Genomic DNA, 26,697 nt, shown 5'->3' on the forward strand with positions numbered 1-26,697 from the left:
AAGAGAAAATCTATTCACAAACACAGAGGTAAATGAATAAGGAAAAATGTATAGAAAATATGTAATTGGCCCCCGTTGATGAGAGCAAGCCAGGAAAACCTGAGCTGTCAGTCTCCATCATGTTTTCCCACTCTGATGTGGGCTGACCTCTTCCACCTTTTCTCTTGAAGCTAGAAGCCAGAAGTAACCAAAGTGACTCACAGCTTGAAGAGTCCAGAAAAGGTCTAAAGTAGCCTGCATTTCTCTCATTCTCTACCAACTCTGCTCTACCCCTCACACAGGGCAAGGCGTTCATCTCCATCCATGAGGAGAGATTCCCATACCAATGGACTTTGGGACAGGGGTTGCAAACATATTAAAGTTAGAAATATTATTTTAAAATATCATTTAATATTTTATAAATATTATCTGAACCTCAAAACAACCCTCTGGAGGTAGATGCTATTATTATCCCCATTTTACAGATGTGGGAACTGAGGCAGGTTAAGTGATTTGCCTCGTATCACACAGCTAGCAAATGTCTAAGGCTGGATTTCAACTCAGGTCTTCCTGACACCAAGTCCAACACCACTGTATCACTTATGTGACGAGCTGCCTTTGAAAATCCATGGATAAATCCCTCAAACTTCTTGAAGCTATTTCTACCTTTTGATTTTCCCTACCCCCACTTCCCAAAGCCTTTGTCAAACTAGTCGGCAGCAAAACTGATTTAAGCCTCCTCTCTTTTTCCTTTCAGTGAAATGTTACTGGGTTGTCCATGCTCCATGTTCATTTATATTTATATGAAATTATAAATAAAAATAAATTTATACGAAATGCTTAGACTTAAAAAATTTCCAATGGACTCGAGGTAAAATGCCTTCCACATCCAGAGAAAGAGCTATGGAATTGTATCACAGATAGAAACAGACCATTTTCTTTTGTATTATGTTTTGTTTTGTTTTATGGGTTCTCCCTTCTTTTTAATTCTTCTATGAAACATGCATTTAATAGGAATGTATGTGTAGAACCTATATAAGATTGTACACCATCTCAGAGAAGGAGTGGGGAGAGAGGGGAGAATGAGGGGGAGGGAGTGGAAAAAAATCTAAGATATATGGAAGTGATTGTGAAACACTGAAAACAAAATAATTCAATTTAAAAAAGAAAAAATAAACTTGGTTTAAAAAAATAAAGGATCTTTAAAAAATACTTTTATAAAGACACTCCAGTTTGGTAGGTTTATTTTCTCTGTTCCTAATTCAAATGTCCTAATTTCCAAAGGTCTTCTTTTGCCATTGTGTTCCCCATTCCATTTGCAGTATGACGAGTCTCAATTCCAGCTGCACTCCTATGCATGTGTCTTTTGGAATGTTACAAAGGATGATTGGGATACTTATGGGTGTAAAAAAAAACCCAACAACAATTCTCAATTCCTTGGATGTCATTGCAACCACACCACTAGTTTTGCTGTATTAATGGTAAGAACTCCCCACCGCCCCTTTTAAAAATCACATCATAGTCTCCTAATTTTATTCACTGCGTATGGTTCACTGCCTTTGTGGAATCCAGTTCCTCATCATAGACTAATCCATGTCAGGAAATTAACATCATATATATCAGTAAATTGGGGCAGCTAGGTGGCTCAGTGGATGGAGTGCTGGCCCCAAAGTCAGAAGTACACCTCAGATATGGCCTCAGTTACTACTTGTGTGATCCTGGGCGAGTCACTTAACTCTGTTTGCCTCATTTTTTTCACCTGTAAAATGAGCTGGAGAAGGAAAAGGCAAACCACTCCAATATCTTTGCCAAGAAAGTTCCAAAAGGGGTTACAAAGAGTCCACCGTGATTGTATGACTAGACAACAACACCAGTAAATTAAAGAATGATGCGGCATTTTGTGTAGATAGAATGATGGGCTTGAAGTCAGGATCCCCTGGATTCTTAGGGTCTGACCCCCATGTGACCCTGGGCATGCCACTTCTCTAGTTTATGTCTTGGAGAGCTCACTAGGTCTTACCTATTAAGTCATAAGCAAGGTGCATCTGCTTTGGGGAAAGGGGGTATGCACACCTATGACATCACAGGTTATGGAAGTACTGAAACAAGTTTCTGCTGTCTCCTGGAAAAGTAACTTTGTATAGAATTGAGTAGGATGAATTTCTGCTTCTCATAGAATGCTGAACTTTCCCCTCACTGAAACCATATATCTAGGGACCTGATCTTTTCTAGTCCAGAATATCATAGGGTCTTAGAGACAGAGCTGGAAAAGACCTCACAGTACATCTAGTTCAACCCCCTCTTTTACATATGAGGAAACTGAGGCCCAGGGAGGCTAATTGACTTCCCTAAGATGAGCTATTTTAAGGGTTAAAAAATGGAGTAGCTTCAGAAGTGTTTGTTGAATTGCATCCTTAAATTTGGCAAAGAGAGAATCTGATGCCTTGATAAAGCATCCAGAGTGCTTGAGCCATTCTTCTGACAACCTTGTTCTCTCCCCCTCCAATTAACTGATCAAGAAAGTTGCTTTCAATTCTCCACTTCAAATTATGTGAATTCCATTAAGGAAGAGGTGTCTTATTTTTGAATGTCTATATGTCACAAAATGGAGATTTTGCAGGTTATTTTGTCCTAATAAATAACAATTGTCATTTATAGAAGGTGACCTCAAAGAGTTTAAAAACCACAGAAAGGCTTTTGGGACACCTTATGTAGCCCTCTGAAGGTCTGTAATTTGCTTTGCATACATTATCTCATTTAGTTCTCTCCAAAAACCTGTGAGTCAGATACTAAAGATATTACTATCTTCATTTACAGATGAGGAAACTGAGGTTCAGAGTTGCTAAGGAAGTGGTCAATAATCACAGTGAGCAGGTATCAGCAGGAGTGACCTTGGTCTTTCTGATTCCAAGTAGTCTGGTCCCTACTGTGCTGGGCAGCCTCATAGTTATCTGGGTTAAACTCAGACTAAAGGTATTTGGCAGAGAAAAGTCTGAATTAGTCACATTGGCTGCCTCCTTGGGTCAGAATAATTGGACAATTGAGGCTTGTAATAAAAACCTATCTTTAGCAGGTGAGACCTTGAGCAATGGTGTAGGGACAATAGAAGGGGAGAAGAAAGTGGAAATGCTCACCATTTATTCCCACAACTCAGAGTTCAATGCATTTGAAGTTAATTGATTTCTCATAAACATTACTTGGGAAAGTTTCTGACGAGATTTTCCTATTGTTTTCCAGAGTTTTGATATCAATTACAAGTACCCTGAATCTCTAGATATCATATCTAAAGTTGGCTGTGGATTATCCATTGCTGGTTTGGCTTTTACAATTATATTTCAGATTGTTACCAGGTAAGAGGGAAAAGGGGTTTCTCATAAGAAAATCTCTGTGTCCACCTGACTCATTCTGAACATATTCTAATTCTATATGGGTGGGGATAATATTCCCTCAATATATTTAGGAAATTATTCCAAATTAAGTTCTTGAAAACTATGCTCCCCCACCCCAGGTGAAATGGTAACCACACTGGCACATCCAGGAAGGCGGCACTCACAGGTTCTTAGATCTGCTTTACTAGACAAGATAGCTGTTTAAGGGGTCAACAATCTGTTGTTCTAAAATGTATACTTATTTATTTTTGTTTTCAACATTCATTTCCACAAAATTTTAAGTTTCAATTTTTCTCCCCATCTCTCCCCTCCCCCACCCCAAAACACAATGCATTCTGATTACTCCTTTCCCCAATCTGCCCTCCCTTCTATCACATCCCTCTCTTCCCTTATCCCCATCTTCTCTCTTTTCTTGTAGGGCAACATAGATTTCTATATCCCATTACCTATATTTCTTATGTCCCAGTTGCATGCAAAAACGATTCTCAATATTTGTTCCTAAAACTTTGAGTTCCAACTTCTCTGCCTTCTTCCCTCCCTACCCATTCCCACTGAGAAGGCAAGCAATTCAATATAGGCTATATATGTGTAGTTTTGCAAAAGACTTCCATAATAGTCATGCTGTGTAAGACTTGTCCCTCCCCAAAAGTGTTTACTTGTAATTACTCCCTTCTCCCATTTTCCTTCCTTTCTATCATCCCCCCACTTTTCCCCTTCTCCCTTACTTTCATGTAATGTAAAATAGATTTTCATACCAAATTGAGTGTGCATGTTATTCCTTCCTTAAACTAAATGTGATAAGAGTAAGCATCACTTTTTCCCTTTCACCTCCCCACTTTTTCCCTCCATTGAAAAAGCTTTTTCTTTCCTCTTTTATGAGAGATAATTTGCCCCATTCCATTTCTCCCTTTCTTCTCCCAATATATTCCTCTCTCACCCCTTAATTTTATTTTTTTAGATATCATCCCTTCCTATTCAACTCACTTTATGCTCTCTCTCTCTCTCTCTCTCTCTCTCTCTCTCTCTCTCTGTGTGTGTGTGTGTGTGTGTGTGTGTCTAATCCCTCCAACCACCCAAATACTGAGAAAAGTTTCAAGAGTTACAAATATTATCTTTCCATTTTGGAATGTAAACAGTTCAACTTTAGTAAGTCCCTTATGATTTCTCTTTCCTGTTTATCTTTTCATGCTTCTCTTGATTCTTATGTTTGAAAGTCAAATGTTCAGTTATGGTCTTTTCATCAAGAATGCTTGAAAGTGCTCTATTTCATTGAATAATCATCTTTTCCCCCTGAAATATTATACTCAGTTTTGCTGGGTAGTCGATTCTTGGTGGTAATCCTAGTTCCTTAGACTTCTGAAATATCATATTTCAAACCCTTCAGTCCCTTAAGGTAGAAGTTGCTAGATCTTGTGTTATCCTGATTGTATTTCCACAGTACTCTAATTGTTTCTTTCTAGCTGCTTACAGTATTTTCTCCTTGACCTGGGAACTCTGGAATTTAGATCTCTTTCAGGAGGTGATTGGTGGATTCTTGCAATATTTACTTTCCTCTCGGGTTCTAGAATACCAGAGCAGTTTTCCTTGATAATTTCATGAAAGATAATATCTAGGCTCTTCATTTGATCATGGCTTTCAGGTAGTCCCATAATTTTTAATTGTCTCTCCTGGATCTATTTTCCACTCATTTGTTTTTCCAATGAGATATTTGTCTTTGTCCATTTTTCCATTGTCCTCTATTTTTTCAATCTTTTGGTTTTGCTTTGTAATTTCTTGGTTTCTCATAAAGTCATTAGTTTTTATCTGTTGCATTCTCATTTTTAAAGAACTATTTTATTCAGTGAGCTTTTGAACTTCCTTTTCAATTTGACTAATTCTGATTTTTAAAGTATTCTCCTCACTGGCTTTTTGGACCTCTTTTGATGATTGAGTTAGCGTATTTTTGAAGGTGTTTTTTTCTTCAGCATTTTTTGACTCACTTTTCATGGTTGTCTTGCATCTCCCTCAGGCCTGCTGTAGTCCTGTTCCTGCTGCACTGCCACCCAGGTCAGGCTGTATTCTGCTCGGAAACTGGTGCGATAGACCTTTCCTCTCAGCCTTCTAGGCTTCCTTGGGCTTCACTCTGTCGTTTTGTAGCTTCTGCTGCTCTAGAATTTGTTTAGAGTCATTCTTTACAGGTATTTTATGGGATATGGGTGGGAGAGCTTCTACAGGTCCATCCTTCTACTCTGCCATCTTGGCTCCGCCCATCAACAATTTTTAAAAATTACATTCGCTAGTTGAGGGAAAAAGTCAGCAGCCTGAACTTCAGAAAAATACAAAGAAAGAAAATATAAGCAGAGAAATAAAGACCAACAGACAGGACTCTACTGCCTGAATCAAAGCAACATTGCTACATACTTTACATACATTCCTGCATCAAGAGAGCACATCTGTGAAGTTGGGGAGCTCTGAACTCAGAGTCTTGACCAGGGAATCACAAGATCCTTCTAATAAGTGAACCCCAAAAGTAAAATACCAACCTCCCAGTATATATGACAAAGACTTGGTTCCTGATTGACTCAGAGTCAGTAGGCATGAAACCTACATGACTCAGCACAGCTGTGAGCTCTCAGGGTTCAATGGAGATTGTGCTTTCAGATGGTCACAATTTAGCCCAATCCTAGAAAACTGAACTCCCAAAAGAAAACAACAAAAAAATTCCACTTTTTTGTTACACCAGGTTTCAGCTTAGGTAGGTTTTTGTAAACTGGAGGCTAAACATAGAAACTATGCAGCTAGGTGGTGCAGTGGATAGAAGGTTGGGCCTGGAGGTGAAAGATTTATCTTCCTGAGCTCAAATCAGGCCTCAGAGAGTTATGAGCTGTGCGACCATGAGTCAGTCACTTAACCCTGTTTGCCTCGTTTCCTCACCTGTAAAACGAACAGGAGAAGGAAATGGCAAACTGATCCAATATCTTTGCCTCCTCCCCCCCAAAAAATCAAACCCAAATGGGGTCCCAAAGAGTTAGGCATCTCTGAAATGACTGAACAACATTTTTTTTATTGTTTTCTTGGTTCTGCTTACTTCATTCTTCATCATTTCATGGATGTCTTTTCATATTTTTCTGTATTTATGTCATCAATCATTTCTACAAAAGCTAACTGAAGACAACCATTTGTTGCAAATTAGAATTGGGCAAGTGGAAGATAGTGACTCTATGAGGTAACAAGAATCGAATGAACAAAATCTAAAGAATGACAAAATGGAAGAAAACATAAAGTATCTCATTAGCAAACTGACCTACAAAGTAAATCCAGGAGAGAAAATCTAAGAATTATTTGTCTACCAGTAAGCCATGGTGAAAATCGGAGCCTGAACAGTATCATCCCAGAAATCATCAAGGAACACTGCCCTGGGGTCCTAGATTTAGAGGGCAAAATAATCATCAAAACGATCTGCTATTACTTCCCTGGAGGCTCCAAATTGAAAATACCAGGCAATATTGTTGGCAAATTCCAAAATTATCAGGTCGAGGAAAAAATACTTCCAGCAGCCAGAAAGAAACTATGTAAATATCAAGGGACTCTAGTCAGGATCACACAGAACCTTGCAGATTCTACATGAAAAAATCAGAGGGATTGGAATGGGATATTGCATAAGGCAAAGGAGGTTGGACTACAAGCAAGGATGAATTACTAAGCAAAATTGAGCATAATTTTTCAGAAAAGGAGAGAGACATTCAATGAAATAAGGAATTTCAGGGCTCATTAGAAAATTTCATTTTCAAATACAAGACTCAAGAGAGGCATAAAAAGATAAACAGGAAGAGAAAAGAAAACTTGTTATTTAATATGGGCAAACTATTTACATCCCTATATGGGTGTTACCTCCCTCTACATGAGCACCTGAAAAAAACAGCCTAAAAAGGCCAAGTTCTCCTACTGAATCCCGGGCCATCTCCAGTCATCCTGATGCATTGATGAATATCTGGTCACTGGACCCCAATGGCTCAGGAAGAGAATGTGAGGTTGGTGACCTTGTACAGTCCTCCTTCACTCAAAACGAAGTCAAGTGCAAGTCATGTCATCATTTTTCTGATGTCATGATCTTCTTCAAAAACAAAAGATGGATACAGACAGACAGCAATATTCCATTATATTTGTATCCCAAAATTTGTTTACCTATTCTAATTGATGGGCATCTACTTTGCTTCTAATTCTTTGTTATCACAAAAAGTGATGCTGTAAATATTTTGGTGTATGTGAGGACTTCCTTCTTATCAATCACACTCTTGGGGTCATAATTCTAGTAATAGAGTGTCTAGTCCAAAAGGTTATGTACATTTTAGTTACTTTACATGCATAATTTTAAATTGCCTTCCAAAATGGTTGTACTGTTTCACAGCTCCACCAACAATGTATTAATATGCCTATTATCCCACAACCACTTCCAAACTGGATTGTTTCCATTCTTTGCCATCCTGGACAATCTGCAGGATGTGAAGATAAAACCTCAGGGGTTTTTGATTTGCATTTCTCTTATTATTAATGATTTGGAGAATTCTTTCATGAGTTTGTGATTATTTTGTAATTCTTATTTTAAGAGCTGTTTATTTGTATCTTTTGACCATTTACCTATTGGGGAGTGGCTATTAGTTTTATCTACATCTATAATTTTATCTATATCTGTTTGGATATAATTGTATATCCACATATTTACATAAACATATGTGTATTTTTTATACGCCTTGGATACCAAGCCCTTATCAGAGAAGTTTGATACAAAAGGTTCTTCCCCCCTCATTCAGTCATTTCATTTCTTATCCTATGTGCATTAATTTTGTCTGTGCAGGAGCTTTTCAGTTACAAGTAGTCAAAGATATCTATTTTACCTTTTGTGATTATTTCTATCCCTTATTTTGTTAAGAATACCTCTTGAAGATATAATTATGAGAGGTATATGATCTGTTTCTTTTCTAATTTTTCTATAGTATGATCCTTAATATTAAGGTCATGTATCCATTTAAAATGTATTGTGAGATATGGTTTGCATAAGGTACTAAGTTAAGCCCAATTTTTACCAGACTACTTCCCAGCTAGGTGATGCAGTGTATGGACTGTGGGGTCTACAGGCAGGAGGACTCATCTTCCTTAGTCCAATCTGACCTTATATTAGTATGAGAATGTCAAGTTAAGCATTTTTTAAGGCCTTCTATGTATCAAACAGGGCAGCCAGGTGACACAGAGGATAGAGTGCCAACCTTGAAATCAGGAGGAGTTGAGTTCAAATATGACCTCAGATACTTACTGCTGTATGACCCTGGGCAAGTCACTTAACCCTACTTATCTTAGTTTCCTCATCTGCAAACTGGAGAAGGAAATGGCAAACTACTCCAATATCTTTGCCAAGAAAACCCCAAATAGAGTTACAATGAGTTAAACATGACTGAAAAGTGGCTAAACAGTAAAACTTCCCAGTTTTCTCAACAATTTTTATCAAAGAGGTTTTTCCTAAGTAATTTATGTTTTCTACTTTATCAAACACTGGGTTATTGAGCTCCATTGTTTCTGATTCTACCCGTTGTCTAGTCTGTTCCACTGACCCATCTCTCCATTTTTTGATATATATTAGATGGCTTTAATGACTGCTGCTTTATAACATAATTTGAGGCCTAGAAATCTATTCTCTCTGTCTGCATGTCTTTCAGCATTTCCTTTTATATCCCAGATTTTTTTCCCAAATGAATCGTGTTATTATTTTGTCAAGTTCTATAAAATCCTCCACTGGTCATTTGATTGGGACAATATTGGAAGTACAAATTAAGTTTGGTAGTATTGTCATTTTTGGTATATTGGCATGTCCTAGCAATGAGCACAGAATGTTCCTCCATCTCTTTAAGTTGTTCTTTAGTTCTTTAAGGAACACTTTGTAACTAAATGGATATGTCATTCATGTGCTTTAGTAGACTGACCCCAAGCATTTTGGGCATTTTATAGGTTTTTGGAATGGAGTTTTCCCTCTCTAATATTGCTTCTTGCATTTTCTTATTTTTTTTTAAATTTTATTTTCCCTCAACTACATGTAAAGACTATTTTAAAATTCACTTTTAAGTTTTAATTTCCAAATTCTATCCTTTCGTTCCTCCTCTCCCCCCACCCCAGATGGTAAGTAATCTGAGATAGATTATACATGTGTGATAATATAAAACAAGTCATTTTGTGGGAAAAAACTTGAACAAGTATTTTGTTATTATATAGAAAATGTAGTAGATTTTTGAGGGCTGATTTTGTTACCTGAAACTTTGCTGAAGCTATTAATTGTCTCGATTAGCTATTCTTGATGATTCTCTAGGATTTTCCAAGTATGCCAGCATACCATCAGCAAATAAAGATAGTTTTATCTGTTTTTTGCCTTTTTTTATGCCCTTAATTTCTTTTTCTCATCTTATTGCTGTTGCTAGCTTTTCCAGAACTATATCAAATAATAGTGCTTAAGGGGAGCATCTTTGCTTTATTTCCATATTTACTGGGAAAGGTTTCAGTGCATTCTACTGCACATGATGCTTGCTTTTGGTGGTAGATAGTTGCTTTTTTATGTTGTTAAATAAAGGTCTCCCTATGTCTGTACTTTGTAGGGTTTTTAGCATGGATACGTATTGTTGAAGATTTTTTTCTGCATCCGCTAATTTAATCATTTGGGTTTTGATGCTTTGTTTTTTAACATGATTAATTATGTTGATTGTTTTCTTTATGTTGAACCCTCCTTGTGTTCCTGATATAAATCCAACTTGGTTACAATGAATGATTTCTCAGATAAATCACTATAATATGCTTGATAGGATTTTGCTTAAAATTTTTAAATCACTAGCTATGAATGATTTTGGCTTACAGTTTTCCTTCTTTGTTTTATCCTTCCCTGGTTTAGACAGTAGTACTATACTTCTCTCATAAAAGGATTCTGATAGATCGGTTTCTTTTAGAATTTTTTTTAGAATAATTTGTAAGTATGAGTATTAATTGTTCTTTAAAAATTTGATATAATTCTCCTGTGAATATATCAAGACCAGGAGCTTTTTCCTCAGGAGTTCCTTTGCAATAGTCCTGTTTCCTTTTCTGACACTGGTTTGCTTAAGATCTCTATTTGGTCTTCTGACAGTTTGGGCATTTTATATTTTTGAATGTATTTCTCTGTTTATGTTTTTTTTAAAACAGTTGTTGGTTTTTTTTAAAAAAAGCATAAAAACTGCATAAAATGTTCTGATTATTCTTTATATTTCTTCTGTTTTTTTTTTGTTGCAATTTTACCTTGTTCATTTGCTATTTTGTTGACTTGATTTTCTGCCTCTTTTTTAATTAGATTAGCTAAAAATTTATCAATTTTGTTAGTCTTTTCAAAGAACTAGCTTTTAGTTTTACTTATAGCTTCTCTGATTTTTTTGTTTTCCACTTAGGTCAAAGTAATTTTTACAATAGTACTAATGTTTTTGTTTGTAATATAGTAAATATTGATAATATAATTCACATAAATAAAAGCTCTTTGGAGAGGAGACCCTCAAAATTTTTTAAGAATATAAAGAGATTTGTCCTGAGAACAAGAAGTTTGAGAACTCCTGCTCTAAAGGTTTTAGTCTAACTATCTACATAGGAAAAACCAAGTGGATAAAGAATATCCATTGCTCTGACTATGATATGCAGTTGAGTAAGTAAACTACCTTGAACATGGAGTTTGGACAATAAGTTCAGCCTAGAGTTAAATTGGAGAGAGCAAGCTAGATTTATTAGGGAAATCTTAAAGTCTTTTTTAATGACCACAAGTTTCTCCTTATAACAAATATCTTCTTTTAATTATTTTTTCAATTAAGAAGCAACTTATTTTCTCTCCCATCTTATCCCCAGAAAAACAACACTTTTGTAACAAATATTCATAGTTAAGCAAAACAAATTTCTGAATTGGCCATGTCCAAAAATTCATCTCACATTCTATACAGCTAGGTCTTAACTTCTTAGTCAGGAGGTGAGTACCCTACCTCATTGTCAATACTCTGGAATCATGGGTAGTCAAATGATCAAAGTTCTTAAAATGCGCTCTGGTTCTGCTTTTTTCACTCTGTATCAATTCATACAAGTCTCCACAGGTTTTTCTAGAATCATCCTTTTCATCATTTGTTTTGGTACAAGAATATTTCATTATAGTCATATACCATACTTTGTTTAGTCATTCCCAATTGATATATATTCTCTAAGTTTCCCAATATTTGCTACTACAAGAAGAGCTGCTATCCATTATTTATATTTATACATAGATGTGTATGTGAATGTGTGTGTCTAGGTACAGTTTAGAAACATTTGCAGTATATTTTCAAACTGCCTTCCTGAAGGGTCAGACCAATTCACAGTTCCACCAACAATGCAATGATACACTTATTTTCCCATAGTTCCTCTACCATTTGTCATTTTTATTTCTTGTCAACTCAGTAATCTGATGAGGATGAGATAGAACATCACAATGACTTGAATTTGCATTTTAAAAATCATTAGTGATTTGGAATATTATTTTTCTTGTGGTAATTGATACTTTGATTTCTTCACTTAAGAACTCCTTGCTTATTTCCTTTAACCACTGATGAATTGACGAATGGTTCTTGAATATAAATTTGAATCAATTCCTTATGTGTCTTGGAAACAAGACCTTTATTAGAGAAACTTGCTGCAAATGTTTTTCCCAGTTAACTTTTTTTTCCTTTGGTTTTGTGTGTGTATGTGTACATAGGCAAAAATGTTTTAGCACATTTTTTTCCACAATGGTATTCTTTCAATGATTCTGGAAAATAATCTTGGAGTCAGTTGTTCCTAAATGGCACCAAAAACATGCATTGTGGGCATGAGCAGGCTGCAACATATTATCAGCTAAGAATTATTCAGGACAATTGTCATAAAAATGTTATTTGAGAGATATGTTTACCAGGGGAAAAAAGATGGATTAGACATATAGCAAGTTTTTATACTCTATCCACTGGGCCACCTTGCTGCAGACTCAGTTTCCACTCCTTCCCCCTCAAAAAAACCCAACCTTAGTTTGGAGCTCTTCCTAAGAAAGGCTTTGTAAGCATAATGCAATTAGAATAAATCTATGATTAAATGTCTTTTGGAGAGGGAAGAAAAATGCAACATATTTTTTAAGGGTAAGAATTATAGGAAGAAAATACTTTTCTTATCATGTTTTGTTTCTCCATGATTTTACTGAGGTTCTCTCCCAACAGGAACCAAAGAAAGACTTCAATTACCTGGGTGTTTGTGAGTCTCTGCACGTCTATGCTGATTTTCAACATCCTCTTCCTCTTTGGAATAGAAAACTCTAATAAAAATAGTAATATCACTGTGAGCTCTGAAGATGACCTTGGGATCCCTCAGAATGATATTAATACTCCAGAAAATCATACATGTACCGTGATGGCTGCCTTACTGCATTATTTTCTGCTAGTCACGTTGACTTGGACAGCACTCAATGCTGTACAACTCTACTTTCTTCTGCTCAGAGCTATGAAGCCCCTCTCTCGACATTTCCTTCTCTTTCTGTCTCTAGTAGGATGGGGTAAGTGTTCAGCGCTGTTCAGAAGTTGCTTGTGTATATCACCATAAAAAGGACAACCACCCACTGACTTAAAGGATTTCGTGTTATCAAGCCATCTCTGCTAAGTTACAGTTTTGTTTTGTTAAAACAAATCTAGAATTAAAAAAAATCATTCTATTCTGCACAACACTTAAAAAGGACATTTCAAAACCAAACCAAACACAGATACTAAGAAAAAGAACTTAAAATATGCCAACAATAGAAAATTATTGTATTGACATCTGCATTTAAATTGAATAAAAAATACGTTGAAGGGCATCGTGGATAGAATGCCAGGAAGATTCATCTTCCTAAGTTCAAATCTGGTCTCAGATACTTGCTAGCTGTGTGACTCTGGGCAAGTCATTTAACTCTGCTTGCTTCCATTTCTTCATTTGTAAAATGAACTGGAGAAGAAAATAGCAAACCACTCTAGTACCTTTTACAAGAAAACCCCAACAGGGTTAACAAAGAGTCAGTTATGAGTGAAACAACTGAACAGCAAAATAAGAAGGTGTATTGGGACTTATTGAGTATTGACAAATGTAAAGATATGCTGAATTACAAAAAAGTCAAAAGAGCTGGACATATCCAAACCAAATATTAGGAAAATGGGGGTGGGGGGAGTGTAGATGGACAATCTTATAGTATTGTAAGAGCTTTAACTAGAGTGGGATGATAAAGATTTTGCCCAAGGATCCAAACATTTAGAGGAGTTTAACCATACTTTCCTTTAAAAGGCTGTCTAGAAATTGAACTTCATACCTATTCAGCAACAATTATAATTTAAACAACAAAGCCACCAGATATCAGGCTTCCTCCTCACAGTGCCTATAGAAGAAGTGAGTAACTCACTGGCTTGACCCTTCCATTTCTCCACACAGCTTTTCCAGAAGGAGTCTCATGGCTTTAGTGTTCAAAGGTTTCCCTCTTCCTGTACATGAATTTTCCTTTGGAAGCAAAAAAAAGTTTATATGAGGACATATTTTGTGTTATTTTTCTAGGACATTAAAATTACTAATTGCAACACTGGATATTCAATGCTAGAAGAAAGAAGACAGAACAATAAATCCTATGTTTCTAGTAGAGCATCGAATAAATACTGTGTGTATTCTGGCTGCCTAAAAAAGGTTCTGATGGAGTTAAAGAAGGATTTCTTATGGTGTATATGATGAATTCCTCCTCATATGTAATTAACTAATTCTTAGTATCTCTATCAAACAGGAGTGCCTGCTCTAATAGTGTGTTTAACAGTGGGAATTGTTTACCCGCTAAAAGGAGAATTAGGATACCGAGAAGAGATAATGTAAGTTGACAACTTATGTTTAACTGGTTTTTTTAGTGTTGAAATTGAAAGCATGGAACAAATATCTTACTAAATTTGTTTGGAATGGGATTGTATAAATCAAATTTTTGAAAATCATTCATTTTAAATTTATAGGGGATGCTTTTTTTAAAAAATGAATTCTACAACAATTTTTATATAAATTTGAACTTTTAAAGTAAGAGTAAACCAAGAAACTAGCATGAATTTAAAAGGATTGGAAAATAAACAAATTAGTAATGCTTAAAAAAGTACAAAAGAAGAATTCTTGGAAGCTAGAGAAGAAATAAAGACATTTGGAAATAGAAAATACTAAGCAATAGATAAAGGAAAAATTATGAAAATGCATAAAATAAAAAGATTAACAGAAATCAACAAACCATTTGTCAATCTGATCAGGGAAAAGATATGAAAGTCATATTATCAACCCCCGCCCCCCCCGCCATGGAGGGGGTGCCATGGACAAGATGAATTCACAATAGAGAGGAAATAAAAAAAGATATAAGCAATGATATGCCAGAAAATTAAGAATTCAAAGGAAATTGATGAGCATCTATAAAAATATAAAATATACAAAGTAATAAAAGCAGAAATATAGATTTATAAAAACTCAGAGAAACAAATATTAGCAAGTCATAAATGATATGTTATGGAGAGGGGAAAAATTGGCCAGATAATTTTAAAAGAGAAAGATGTTAAACCTTTAGTTGGAGAAATCCTTGCTTATGTCTGGGATATGTTAATATTGCAAAATGACAATACTATCTAAATTAATTACAGATTCAGTGCTACACTAATTCATTTTTCTGATTAAATACCTTATAAAACTCGACAAAATAAAAAGATTTGTTTGGAAGAAAAAGGTTTAGAATATCAAGGAAAACAACGAAAAAAGGATAAATGAGGGGAGTGTAGCATTATCAGACCTCAAATAATACTGCAAAGTGCCAGTCATCAAAAGCTGTTGATTAAAAAAAGAAAAATTCTAGATAAGCAAGAAAAGGAAGTACTTTAAAATGCAGACCAGCGTTTGATAAACCCAAGAACACGATTCACTGGCAGAACTTACTCCCTTTCTGATTAAAAAAAAAAAAACACTGGAAACACTGAAGAGCAATTTGCTGAATGTTCAGGTAAGATCCACACCTTGCAACATATGTGAACTCAAAGTGGTCACGTGACCTGATTATAAAAGATTGTACAAAAAAAAGAGAGAAATGAATGAAATCAGGGATCCTCTCTAATGATTGCTGGAGGAAGAGCTTTTAGTCAAAAAAGGGGTAGAGGAGCTCCACCTATCGATCAGTAAGAATTTTATTTCCCCACAAATTGGCAGGTACTGTGCTAGGCACTGGAGATACAAATATAAAGAATGAACCAATTCCTACTTTCAATGGGGTAGACAGGCACATATGTAAACATATAAAGCATAAATATAAAGTAAAAATATGCAAATACATGTGAAATAGTTAAATATGAGATAGTTTGGGAGCTTTCTGCAGAAGATGATGCTTGAGCTGCATCTTCAGGGAAGAGATGCATTCTATGAGGTAGAGGTATTTGTGTTCTGGACATTTGGAACAATGAAATGCAAGGGCATGGAGATGGGAAATTAAGTACTGTATATGAGGGAGAGAGAGAAGGCCAGTTTGGCTGGATCTTGAAGTTCTGGAGGAGAGGTAATGCCCAATGAAGCTAGAAAGGTTAATAGAGGAAAAAGAAGGCCCAGAATAGAACTGGAGAGAACACCTAGAGTTTGAGGGTGTGATATAGATAATGACCCAGTGAAGGAAACTGAGAAGAAGCAGCCAGATAGATAGGAGGGGAAGCAGGAGAGATGGGTATTATTAAAACTCAGAGAGAATATACAGGGAGTGGGGAGTGGACAACAGTGTCAAACACAGTAGCGATATGGAGAAGGATGTGGACTGAGAAAAGATCATTAGATTTGGCAAAAAAAAAAAAAAATTACCAACAGCTTTAGAGAGAATAGTTTTAGTTGAGTGATGCAATACATGAAGTGAATGAGATGCATATCAGCATGACAAAAATGAAATATAAATTTTAATAATATAAATAAATAGTATAAAGGTAATTAACTATTTTAAATAAAATTAGATGAGAAATAGAATGGGATGAGATATCAAATATCATTGATAAAAGTCTGATACACAAAATATACATCAGATCAATCTAAATATATACCAAGAACCATTCTCCAATAACTAGATGGTCAAAGGTATGAACAGTTTTCACAAGACTGGCAAAGTATAGAAGACCAGATGAAAATATATTCCACATCACCATTAATAAGGGAAATTAAAATTAAAATAGATTAGGAAAGATGAGAAAAAGGTGGTTTCTTCAAGCATTTGTGATTGTTGATAACTGTGGAATTCACTTTTTAAAAATGTGTGCACCTCTCCCCACCCATTCTGCCTCTTGCTCTAGAGTTCAAATATTGCACTCACCATATGGAATTTTCTTACACATGCTGTCTCTACCCTCCCTCACCCCCATAAATATTCATTTCCTTGAGGGCTTTTATATTTTTATCCTCAGCTCTTAGCACTGTGACTGAGGCATAGTTACATGTACCATAATTTTAAAAATTAATTAATTCAAAGTTTCCTGTCAGTTTAAACTTCCTATGTGTTTGTTATACTTTGTCCCAAGAATAGATTTGATAGAGGAAGAAGAACTGGGGAGAAGTAGAGGCTAGGGGTACCTAAGACAAACTTTTGCTTATTTCATAATTTTGTCCTATATTTCTCTATTGGATTCAAAACAATTCTTTTTGGAGAGGAGGGGGCACATCATTGGCTTTGTTGTCATGCAGTTCTTTTCATTTACTAAATAATTAGAATAAGATTGTACATCAACTTTGTTTCACTGACAGGTCAAACATACTTGAATGTGGTTTCTAGAGATATTTATTATTGCACAATTTTGTGATTTGGATGGAGATCTTATAGAGTCTGTTATAATAAGGTTTTACTTATGTTTGGAGAAATAACGTGGAAAAGGAGATTGACTAGTTTCATGTTTTTTGGATTACTAACTATAGAAAGCCAAATAACAATGTAAGAATCTCCAGCACCTAGAACAGAACCTGGCAAACAGTAAATGCTCAATAATTACTTGTTGATTGATAAGGCATGAGAAAGAGGCATTGACTTTTTAATGGCAAAAGGCAGCAATAAATGTGTCCCCTTGAGTAAAATAACTTCCTGTCTTTAATAGATGTTGGCTTGCAGTTCCAAAAGATGGCAATTATCTGGAGAGCCCATTGTTATGGTCATTCATTTTACCTGTCGTTATCATTCTCTTCAGTAATACTGTTGTGTTTATTTTCATCTCAGTGAAAGTTCTGTGGGGAAGAAATAACAACTTGCAGAGGTAAGAGGTAATGAGGAGAAGTCTTCAGGTATGATTTAATTCAGTGTGTCATAAAACTCATTTAAATCACCCTCTTTGTGGTAAGAGATGGGTTCTGCATTCTTAAGGCTATGCCAGGGAAATACAAGTTGTATAGGGCCTACCAAGGAGAAGAAAGAGCCCTGTGTGTCTTTCAATCACAGTACTGGCCTAATTGAAGATGGAGGAACGTTACTAGTTCAGCTATAAGCTTTCGGGTTCGAAAATTGTCCGCTCAGTGGTAGAACAGTTGCTTTCTGTGTCTATGGATGAAACCACTGTGTTGATGAAATTAGGGATCCCTTGAAATTCTGAACTATTCCTGGAACAGATTCTGGGTTGTTCGTTGGTTGTGTAGCATATTCCTTTCACTATAACACTCAGTTCTAACACATCAAACTAACAATAGTTTCATGATAAGATGTTTCTCTTTTGGTTATATGAGCCAAACTGAAAAACAAAATTCAAGAGAAAAAAAGCCCTTTAAAAACAATTTAGATATGTATATTATGTATAATGTACATTACACATAAATATGTATTTTTACATTTCATCAGTAGGAGATTTCAGTTAGTTAAAATCATTTGTTAAGTGACTATTATATGCCAGGATGGGGCAGCTAGGAGCCTCAGTGATAAAGCATTGGGCCTGGAGTTAGGAAGACCTGAGCTCAAAATCGGCCTCAGATACTTACTAGCTACATAACCCTAGGAAAATCATTTAATATTTGTTGACCTTGGAGGGAGCTAGGTGACTCAGTGGATACAGTCCTGGGTCTGGAGTCAGGAAGGATCCGAGTTCAAATCAAAATGAGTTCAAGCCTCCAACCCAGCCTGGAGCTGTGATATGTTCCACTATTCTTTATCTCAGTCTTTCTGCAAACTCATGTCATTGGTCACTCAAGGCATCAGGAGAGAGAGTATCGAGTGGAATTAGTAACGACATATTTCCTTTGTGCTTGATGGCTTTAAAGGACATTATATTTGAAATAGTCAACCCAGGTCTTTCTAAATTTAGTGCTTTTTCTACTACACTGTGCTACTTCCATGCAACACAGCTATTACTATTACAATTACTATTAATGTAGCTTGTCTACTTGGAAAGACCTGAATATAGTACAAATAAATAGAGAATCCTAAGGGCGCCGGGATTTTCGGGAGGTCAGCAGTGAAGTTTCATGGAAATTGCAAACAGGACATCTGGCTTCATATGCTCCTAGCCCTGCTCCTTGCCAGCCAACTGTGTGACCTCTGGCAAGTCAGTTAAGCTCTCTGGGGCTCAGTTTTCTTAATCTGCACAATGAAGGGGTTGGAATAGATGAAATCAAGCTCTAAAATTCTAGGATTCATCCTTCAGCCAAATATAACAAGAAGCAACTTAAAATGCCAAGTCATTAAGAGATAGTGAAACTTGGCAGATAACTTGCCAATGAGGAATGAGAAAGCATGGGGCTGACCCACCAAAAAAAGTCAGACAGGGAGTCCAGGGCAAAAAGTGAATGAGACAATGAAACAGGGTTATATTAGAAAAAGTTGCCTCCTGTTTTATTACCAGCAGATACTTTCCCCTTTCGTTTTCTTGGTTAATATAAAGATGGGAGGCTGGGAGGAAGTGAAGATGTTCCCAAACTGTTTCTTGCTTAGACACATATAATGGAATCCCCTGAGGCAAATTTTTGTGTTGTCCTCTGGAATGGTGTGAGTTTATTTGACATGGATTTCAGAGGCACCTGAAAAAATGTCTTGGTCAACTTTTAGCAATAGCAGAGCATCCTGGGACATCCTGGACCTGTTTGTTTCATTACCAAGGCAGAAAGTCAGATTTTTAATGAAACGTTTTCATTTTCTCATTGCCTTAATCTTTGGGAATTCACTCCCAGTACAACTATACCAGCTATGAATAAATCATGATGCACAAAAACCAAAAGGTAGATATTTCCAAGTGTGAGTTCCTTTTTTAACCTTGCTTTAGTCAGTGTTGGCAATGTAAGGACTTGAAATTCCCCATAAAGCCCATGAAAGGACAGGGAAATGTTCCCTTGCAAAGGAAGTCTGATTTAGATTCTTTAGGGTCTCTTTGGCTTAACAGGAATATGATTCAGTTTTCTGTCCTCACTCAGACTGGAATGGAGTTTTTGGTTTGATGTATTACTGGTGATAAAAGGCCTGATATTTCTGAGTTGTCTTCCATTGTGAGGCAGACAGAAATCCTGAAAGATTCATCGGTTTCCAGGGCAGGTCACCTACACTGCCCTTAGCAACAGAGAACATTGTTGTCATTCAATTTCAAATGATCATTGGTCTATTGGTCCATATTGCTTTTGACCAAAAGTGTCCATAAGGGCCAAAAAAGAAGTTTTCTTAGATTTTTAATGCAGTCTCTGAAGTACATGCAAAAGAACTCAGACTCTTACTACGTGTGTGACCTCAGAGGTCACTTGACCTCTCTGGACCTTATCTGTAAAATGATCTAGTGCAACTAGATCAACCATTCTCAAACTTTTTGGTTTTAGGTCACCTTTGGGGCAGCTAGGTGGTGCAGTGGATAGAGCACCAGTGCAGGAGTCAGGAGGACTTGAGTTCAGATCTCACCTCAGACACTTGATAGTCATTATCTGTGTGACCTTGGGCAAGTCACTTAACCCCAACTGCCTCATCCTGGGTCATCTCCAATCATCCTGATGAATATCTGGTCACTGCATTCAGTGGCTCTGGAGGAGAAGTGAGGCTGGTGACCTGCACAGCCCTCCCTCACTCAAAACAAAGTCAAGTGCAAGTCATGTCATCATTTTTCTCATGGCATGGTCTTCTTCTAAAATGAGGGATGAACACACACACTAAAGGTGGGAGGCTGGGAGGAAATGAGGATGTTCCCAAACCCAGACTACACACACACATACACACACACACACAGTCACACACACACACACAGACACACCACACACCACACACACACAGTCACACACACACCACACACTCACACATACACCACACACACACAAACACACACACACACACACAAAAGTAGTAACAATAGTGAGTTAATATTGACATGGTACTTTAAAGTTTGTAAAATGCTTTACGTACGTTGTCTCAGTTTTATCCTTACAATAACCTTGTGAGGCGAAAGCCATTATTATTCTCATTTTATAGAAGAGAAACTGATTCCAAGGTTCAGTCACTTGCTCAGGGCCATGTGGTTTATCTTTTGTCCTTGAAGAGGCTCATGACATCCGGGAGGTGATGTATAGACTTGCAAGTGAATTGGATTTAAATGAGGCAGGGCTGTGCAAAGTCACCCGTCTCACTTTCTCCTTGAGAGCCATATGGTAAGATACAGATCAGGATGACTTTAAAAATCAAGAGTCTCTTCCTGACCAATACTCTTATTATATTCACCACAATAAAATTTCATTATAATGTTTTTCAAAAAGTAATCCCCAATAGAATGCACTGTAACCACCACTGAGTTATCACAAGTGCAAGGTTAAGCTCAGATCCACAGCTGAGTCAGCATCATTTTATTTCTACATAGCTCCAATCTCCTTTCTAGTGACTTAGTTTATAGAATTATTTATTACACACTTACCCTTGCCTATGATTTTGATAAGGATTAATAGTTTTAATGTTCAATAGAAATGTATAATATTTATTTGGCACTGTTTTTGTTCTTACATTGCCTAGTTTTCCCCCTTAATCCCTTTCTTTCAACCTCCCAGAAAACAATCTCTGTAATGAAGAATTTTTTTAAGAAGAGGAAGCGAAAAAAAATCACCAAAATAGATCAACACATGAAAAGAATCTATAATAATATGCAGTGTTCCAAACCTGCAGACCCTACACCTCATGCAGTATAAATGAAAGTGGGCACCCAGGAGTTCACTATTCCAATAAATCACAAGTCCTATTCCTATCTCTATTTATGCAAAGTGATGATGGTAGTGGTGATCATGTTGCTGGTGCAAATGTGAACCATTTTTTCTTTTCTTTATTTTTATTTTTCTCCTCCAGCACAAAAAAGAGCTCAGTCATGAAGAATACTCTTAGCACATTATCCATTGCTGTGGTTTTTGGGCTTACTTGGACCCTGGGTTATCTGATGCTAATAAATGATCACAATATAAAAATCATCTTCGGTTATCTGTTCTGTATTTTCAACACGACACAGGTATGTAGAGAGAACAGTCCCCAAAATGACAAGACTCCCCCCATCACTGAGATTGAATCATCCTGGGTCAAGTAATTATCTTCTATAACTTTGAAACAGGGTTGAGATATTTGAATCTCTACTAGCCAATTGAGGATTTATTGGGTAATGTGACATTACAGAATCCCAGAATCTCCAAATTGGAAAGGACCTCAGAGGTCCTACATGCCAATCCATACTTGAACAGGAATCCCTGTTTTCAGTAGTGTCAAATTCAAGTAGAAAAAGGGGCACTAAACTGTATTTAAGGATCCCTGTAGGTTCCATATGGAAAACCACATATATCATTGTGTTCTATTGTATCTTAAATTATTTTGTTAAATACTCTCCAATTAAATCTTAATCTGGTTTAGGCAGCACTGGGAGTGCTGAGGGTAGCAGCTGCCCTTGTGTTTGACACCTGTGCTGTACAAAATCTGATTTATGCCTTTCTCTCTATTCACCTGAATTTAAACACTCATTCCTTCTTTGCTGTTTTATCTTTGTTGTTCTTGTTTAGTTGTTCAGTCATTCTGACCTCTTTGTGACCTTCTTTGGGATTTTCTTGGCAAAGACAGTGGAGTGGGTTGCCATTTCCTTCTCCAGCTCATTTTATAGTTGAGGAAACTAAGACAGGCAGGGTTAAGTGACTTGGTCCAGGATCACACAGCTCGTAAGTGTCTGAGGTCGTATTTGAACTCAGATTTTCTTGACTCTAGGGCCAGTACTCTCTCCACTACCTATCAGCCCCTCTTATATGTTACTCCCAGTCTATAATTGCCATTGCCCTCTCCTGATGGTTACTTTGGTCTGCTTTGTATGTGACAAGGAAGATCAAAATCACACCAGAAGAAAGCAACAAAATCAAAGATCCTACATCCAGAGCCTCCAAGAAGAAATATGAATTGGTCTCAGGCCAACAAAGAGCTCAAAAAGGATTTTGAAAATCAATTAAAAGAGGTAGAGGAAAAATTGGTAAGAGAAATGAGAGTGATGCAAGAAAATCATGAAAGATGAGTCAACAACTTGGTAAAGGAGACACAAAAAAATACTGAAGAAAATAACACCTTAAAAAACAGACTAGGCCAAATGGTAAAAGAAGTCCAAAAAGCTAGGGAGGAGGAGAATGTATTAAAAATACAGAATGGGCCAAATGGAAGGAGAGGTCCAAAAGTTCACTGAAGAACATAATTCCTTAAAAATTAGAATTGGCCAAATTGAATCTAATGACTTTATGAGAAATCAAGAAACAATAAAACAAAACCAAAAGAATGAAAAAATAGAAGACAATCTGAAACACACAGCAGAAAAAAAAAACTCACCTGAAAAATAATCCAGGATAAATCATTTTGAAAGTATTAGAATACCTGAAAGCCATGATCACAAAAAGAGCCTAGACATCATCTTTCAAGATATTATCAAGGAAAATTGCCCCGATATTCTAGAACTTGATGTAGAATACTGCAATTACCTACCTGACTGAGAACACTCATAAACTTCACGATTGGTTCGAAAGTGATGGGGAAATTCAAAAACTATGTAGTGAAAAAAAAAGTAAACTCTACAGGGTCTACCAGCATGATAGTTCATCTGTTTCTAAATAGCAGTTTGTTTATAACCTTCATCAATCTAACCAGTATCTTTGATATTGTTAGTTGTGAGGACCTGTGGAAGGTTATGGCAAAATCTGGTTGCTCACAGAAATTCACCAGTACCACATACCAGTTTTACGGTGGCATGTTTGCAGAGGTTTTGGATGATGGAGGATGCTGTCATGTTTCCCAGTCACGAATGGAGTGAAGCAGGACTGTGTACTCGCTCCCATGCTTTTTATCATGATGTTTGCAGTTAGGTTGTCAGACACCTTCAATAAGGATGAAAATGGCACCAAGGTCAACTACCTTGGTAGTTGGTAGATGGCAAATTATTTAGCTTGAAAAGGCTACAAGCCAAGAACAAAATGGAGGGAGAGTTGGTGCAAGACATTTTGTTCACAGATGGTTGTGTGTTCATTGCAACCTCTGAGACTGAGATGAAGCAAAGTATGGATTGATTCTCTGCTGCTTGTGTGTATTTTAAATAGAAGTTCTCTGCCAGCCAGCTCCAGACCATCCACACACATGGAACCACTGGTTACAACAAATGGAAAATTTTTGAACACTGCTGATAAGTTTATTTACTTTGGTAGTACGCTTTCCAGGGATGTACACACAGATGATGAGGTTGATGCACACATTGCCAGAACTAGTTCGGTGTTTGGGAGGCTCTGTAGGAAAGTGTGGGAGAGAAGAGGTATTGGAAGGCCTACCAAACTGAAGGTCTACAGAGCCATTATGCTGACTTCATTGTTGTATGCCTGTGAAACCTGGAGAATATTACCATAATGGCTTCCATTTGAATTGTTGTAGGAAGATTCTGAAGATGACTTGGCAAGATTAGGTACTGGACACTGAGGTCTTCTCTGAAGGTGAACTGTCAAGCATTCACTGTCTACTGCAGAGAGTGCAACTCCAATGTGCTGACCACATTATTCAAATGCCAAAAATATATTTCCTAAAAGACTGTTTTACAGAGAACTCACACAAGGCAGGTACTCACATGGTGGTCAGAAGAAGTGATAGAAGGACTCTCTCAGGGTTTCTCTGAAGAACTTTGGAATCAATAATGAGACATGGGAGACACTGGCACAGGATTGTCTAGAATGGCCTGCTCACATCAAAGAAGGCATTGTGCTCTGTGAGCAAAGCAGAATTGTGGTAGCTCAAAAGAAATGTGAGATGCATAAATTTAGAGACATCTCCCTCCCAAATGGTCATGCAGACTACTTGTACCCAAGTTGTGATAGAGCTTTCTGGCTCACATGGGTATGATCAGTCATTGCCAGACACAGTGCACATTGACCCTGACATTGTGATGCCATTTTGGCATCTTCAAGCACTAAGGTATGTGTATCCCCCTCTCCCCTCTCACACACAGATGTGCACACACACACACACACACACACACACAAACACACATACCCCTCATCTATTTATTATACCTCGAGAAGCAACTATTTGTCACTAGTTGAACTTTCATTTTTTTTTGTCATTTCAAGAGATGCATTTCAAGTAGAAGTGCATGTCTGTAAAGACCGAAATTAAAAATACAGCTACCATCCCAGAAGTCCCAGACATCCCATTTGAAAGTCACAATTCTACAAATGATAATTTATCATCTCATTCCATGAGGGATATTCTAGGAATCCTATTAGAATTTTTCTGGATTCTTAAAGCACTTGATTTAACTATAATGCCCTCTTTAGGTAATCTTTCTAAACTTCTACAAATTACCTAAACACAATCACAAAAAAATCTCAACATACTAGTTTATTTCTTTATCAGATTGTGGTCTAAATAAACTTTAAAATGTGATGGAGAGTAAGTTCCACTCAAAATATGGGAGACAGCTCTTCTTGGTTAATAAACTTTTCTTTCTTAATAGGAATAAATACTACCCAAACTGCTATCACATTTCACTTTGGGCAGGGAAAGTGAGTTAAAGGAGGTTTGAGAAACTTATTTATTTTTTTCATTTAGCAATAGCCATTTCAAATAAAAGTAACTAATAATAAATTGATAAATAATGGTTCATTTTGTAATTTTCTATTGGGACCCCTAAATTTCTGAATGATTACTTGATTCAGAATCTGTGATTTTACCAATGTAAGGAACTCCTAGTATATAACTCCTTCCTCTCACTATGAAGATCAACAACTTCTCCATAATTTATAGTTAGAGAATTGCCTGGAGCAGTGAGAAATTAAGTAATTTGTCCACGGTCACACAAAGCATATTAAATCAGATTAGGAGTTTACCTCTGTTAGGTAAGTTCATAAATCATAGTGGTAAACATGTAAATGGAAGAGGAAGATATAAGAATTGGAAAGAGTGGATGACTCCATTGAATGTTTCTTTGGTTTTTAATCTCTGAACTAATGAATCTAATTTTTCTTTCCATCTACAGGGATTGCAAATTTTCATCCTCTACACTGCTAGAACAAAAGTCTTCCAGAATAAAGTTTCTGATGTGTTCGAGTCAATATCATCTGTAATTGCAAGGATTAAAATGCCTTCTCTGAAAATTTCTCTACATGCACAGATGTATGAACTGGTTAGGTCCATTCCAAGCAGAATAGAACGCTTTAGGTTGCTGGAGCAATATCCCAATACTGAGGAGACATTCCTTTCTGAAAGTGGCCAAAGTACTTCATGCTCCTAAAATGTAAAGATATTATTATAACTTTGATGATCTATTTTTGATGCATCAGATATGAATTTTAAATGATTTCTCTCCTTCCCCTTAGTATTTAACCTTACCAGGCATCTCCTTTAACAACTTTTATCATGAGAGGAAAAGAGAAAGATATTGTCTCTCATACAGAATTATAGCTAGCATTTTCCATGTCCAGGTCAAGCTTCACATACAGAAAATGGGTTTGGGACAAGGACTGTGAAAAGTGCCTGAAAATCAGCTTTTTAAGACAAGTTCAGCTCAGGGGAGGTGCAGAGAGGAGACCAAGCCTCCACCATATGGTAGCTCCCTACTTTATTCAATTATTCTTGCTAAATAGGTGCTACCTCAGTTACCTTAACTTGGTTGTGCTGAAGTGCTGTCAGAGCCCTCAGACAGAACCCTGATCACCCTCGTCATAGCTCTATTCTCATAACAAGAAAAATAAATTTAGGGCTTTTTCTATTAGTTAGTCACCATATTGCTATAGGATTCAGATCGAACTAACTAGGATTAAAGATTTCTAATACGTATCATAT

General features: G+C 36.6%; 1 protein-coding gene across 1 annotated transcript in view; it reads left to right on the forward strand.

The window, feature by feature from the left end:
- Positions 1–26,697, forward strand: part of ADGRG7 (adhesion G protein-coupled receptor G7) — a 77,812-nt gene extending 51,115 nt beyond the window's left edge. Inside the window, exons 13-19 of the mRNA XM_072615782.1 lie at positions 1,302–1,460; positions 3,217–3,329; positions 12,611–12,942; positions 14,185–14,266; positions 17,528–17,683; positions 21,712–21,868; positions 25,892–26,697. Of these exons, the coding sequence (XP_072471883.1) occupies positions 1,302–1,460; positions 3,217–3,329; positions 12,611–12,942; positions 14,185–14,266; positions 17,528–17,683; positions 21,712–21,868; positions 25,892–26,146 (1,254 nt within the window). The 3' untranslated portion in view covers positions 26,147–26,697. The remainder of the gene's footprint in view (positions 1–1,301; positions 1,461–3,216; positions 3,330–12,610; positions 12,943–14,184; positions 14,267–17,527; positions 17,684–21,711; positions 21,869–25,891) is intronic.

Source organism: Notamacropus eugenii, chromosome 5 (assembly GCF_028372415.1).
Source record: "Notamacropus eugenii isolate mMacEug1 chromosome 5, mMacEug1.pri_v2, whole genome shotgun sequence".
NCBI classification, from domain to species: domain Eukaryota; kingdom Metazoa; phylum Chordata; class Mammalia; order Diprotodontia; family Macropodidae; genus Notamacropus; species Notamacropus eugenii.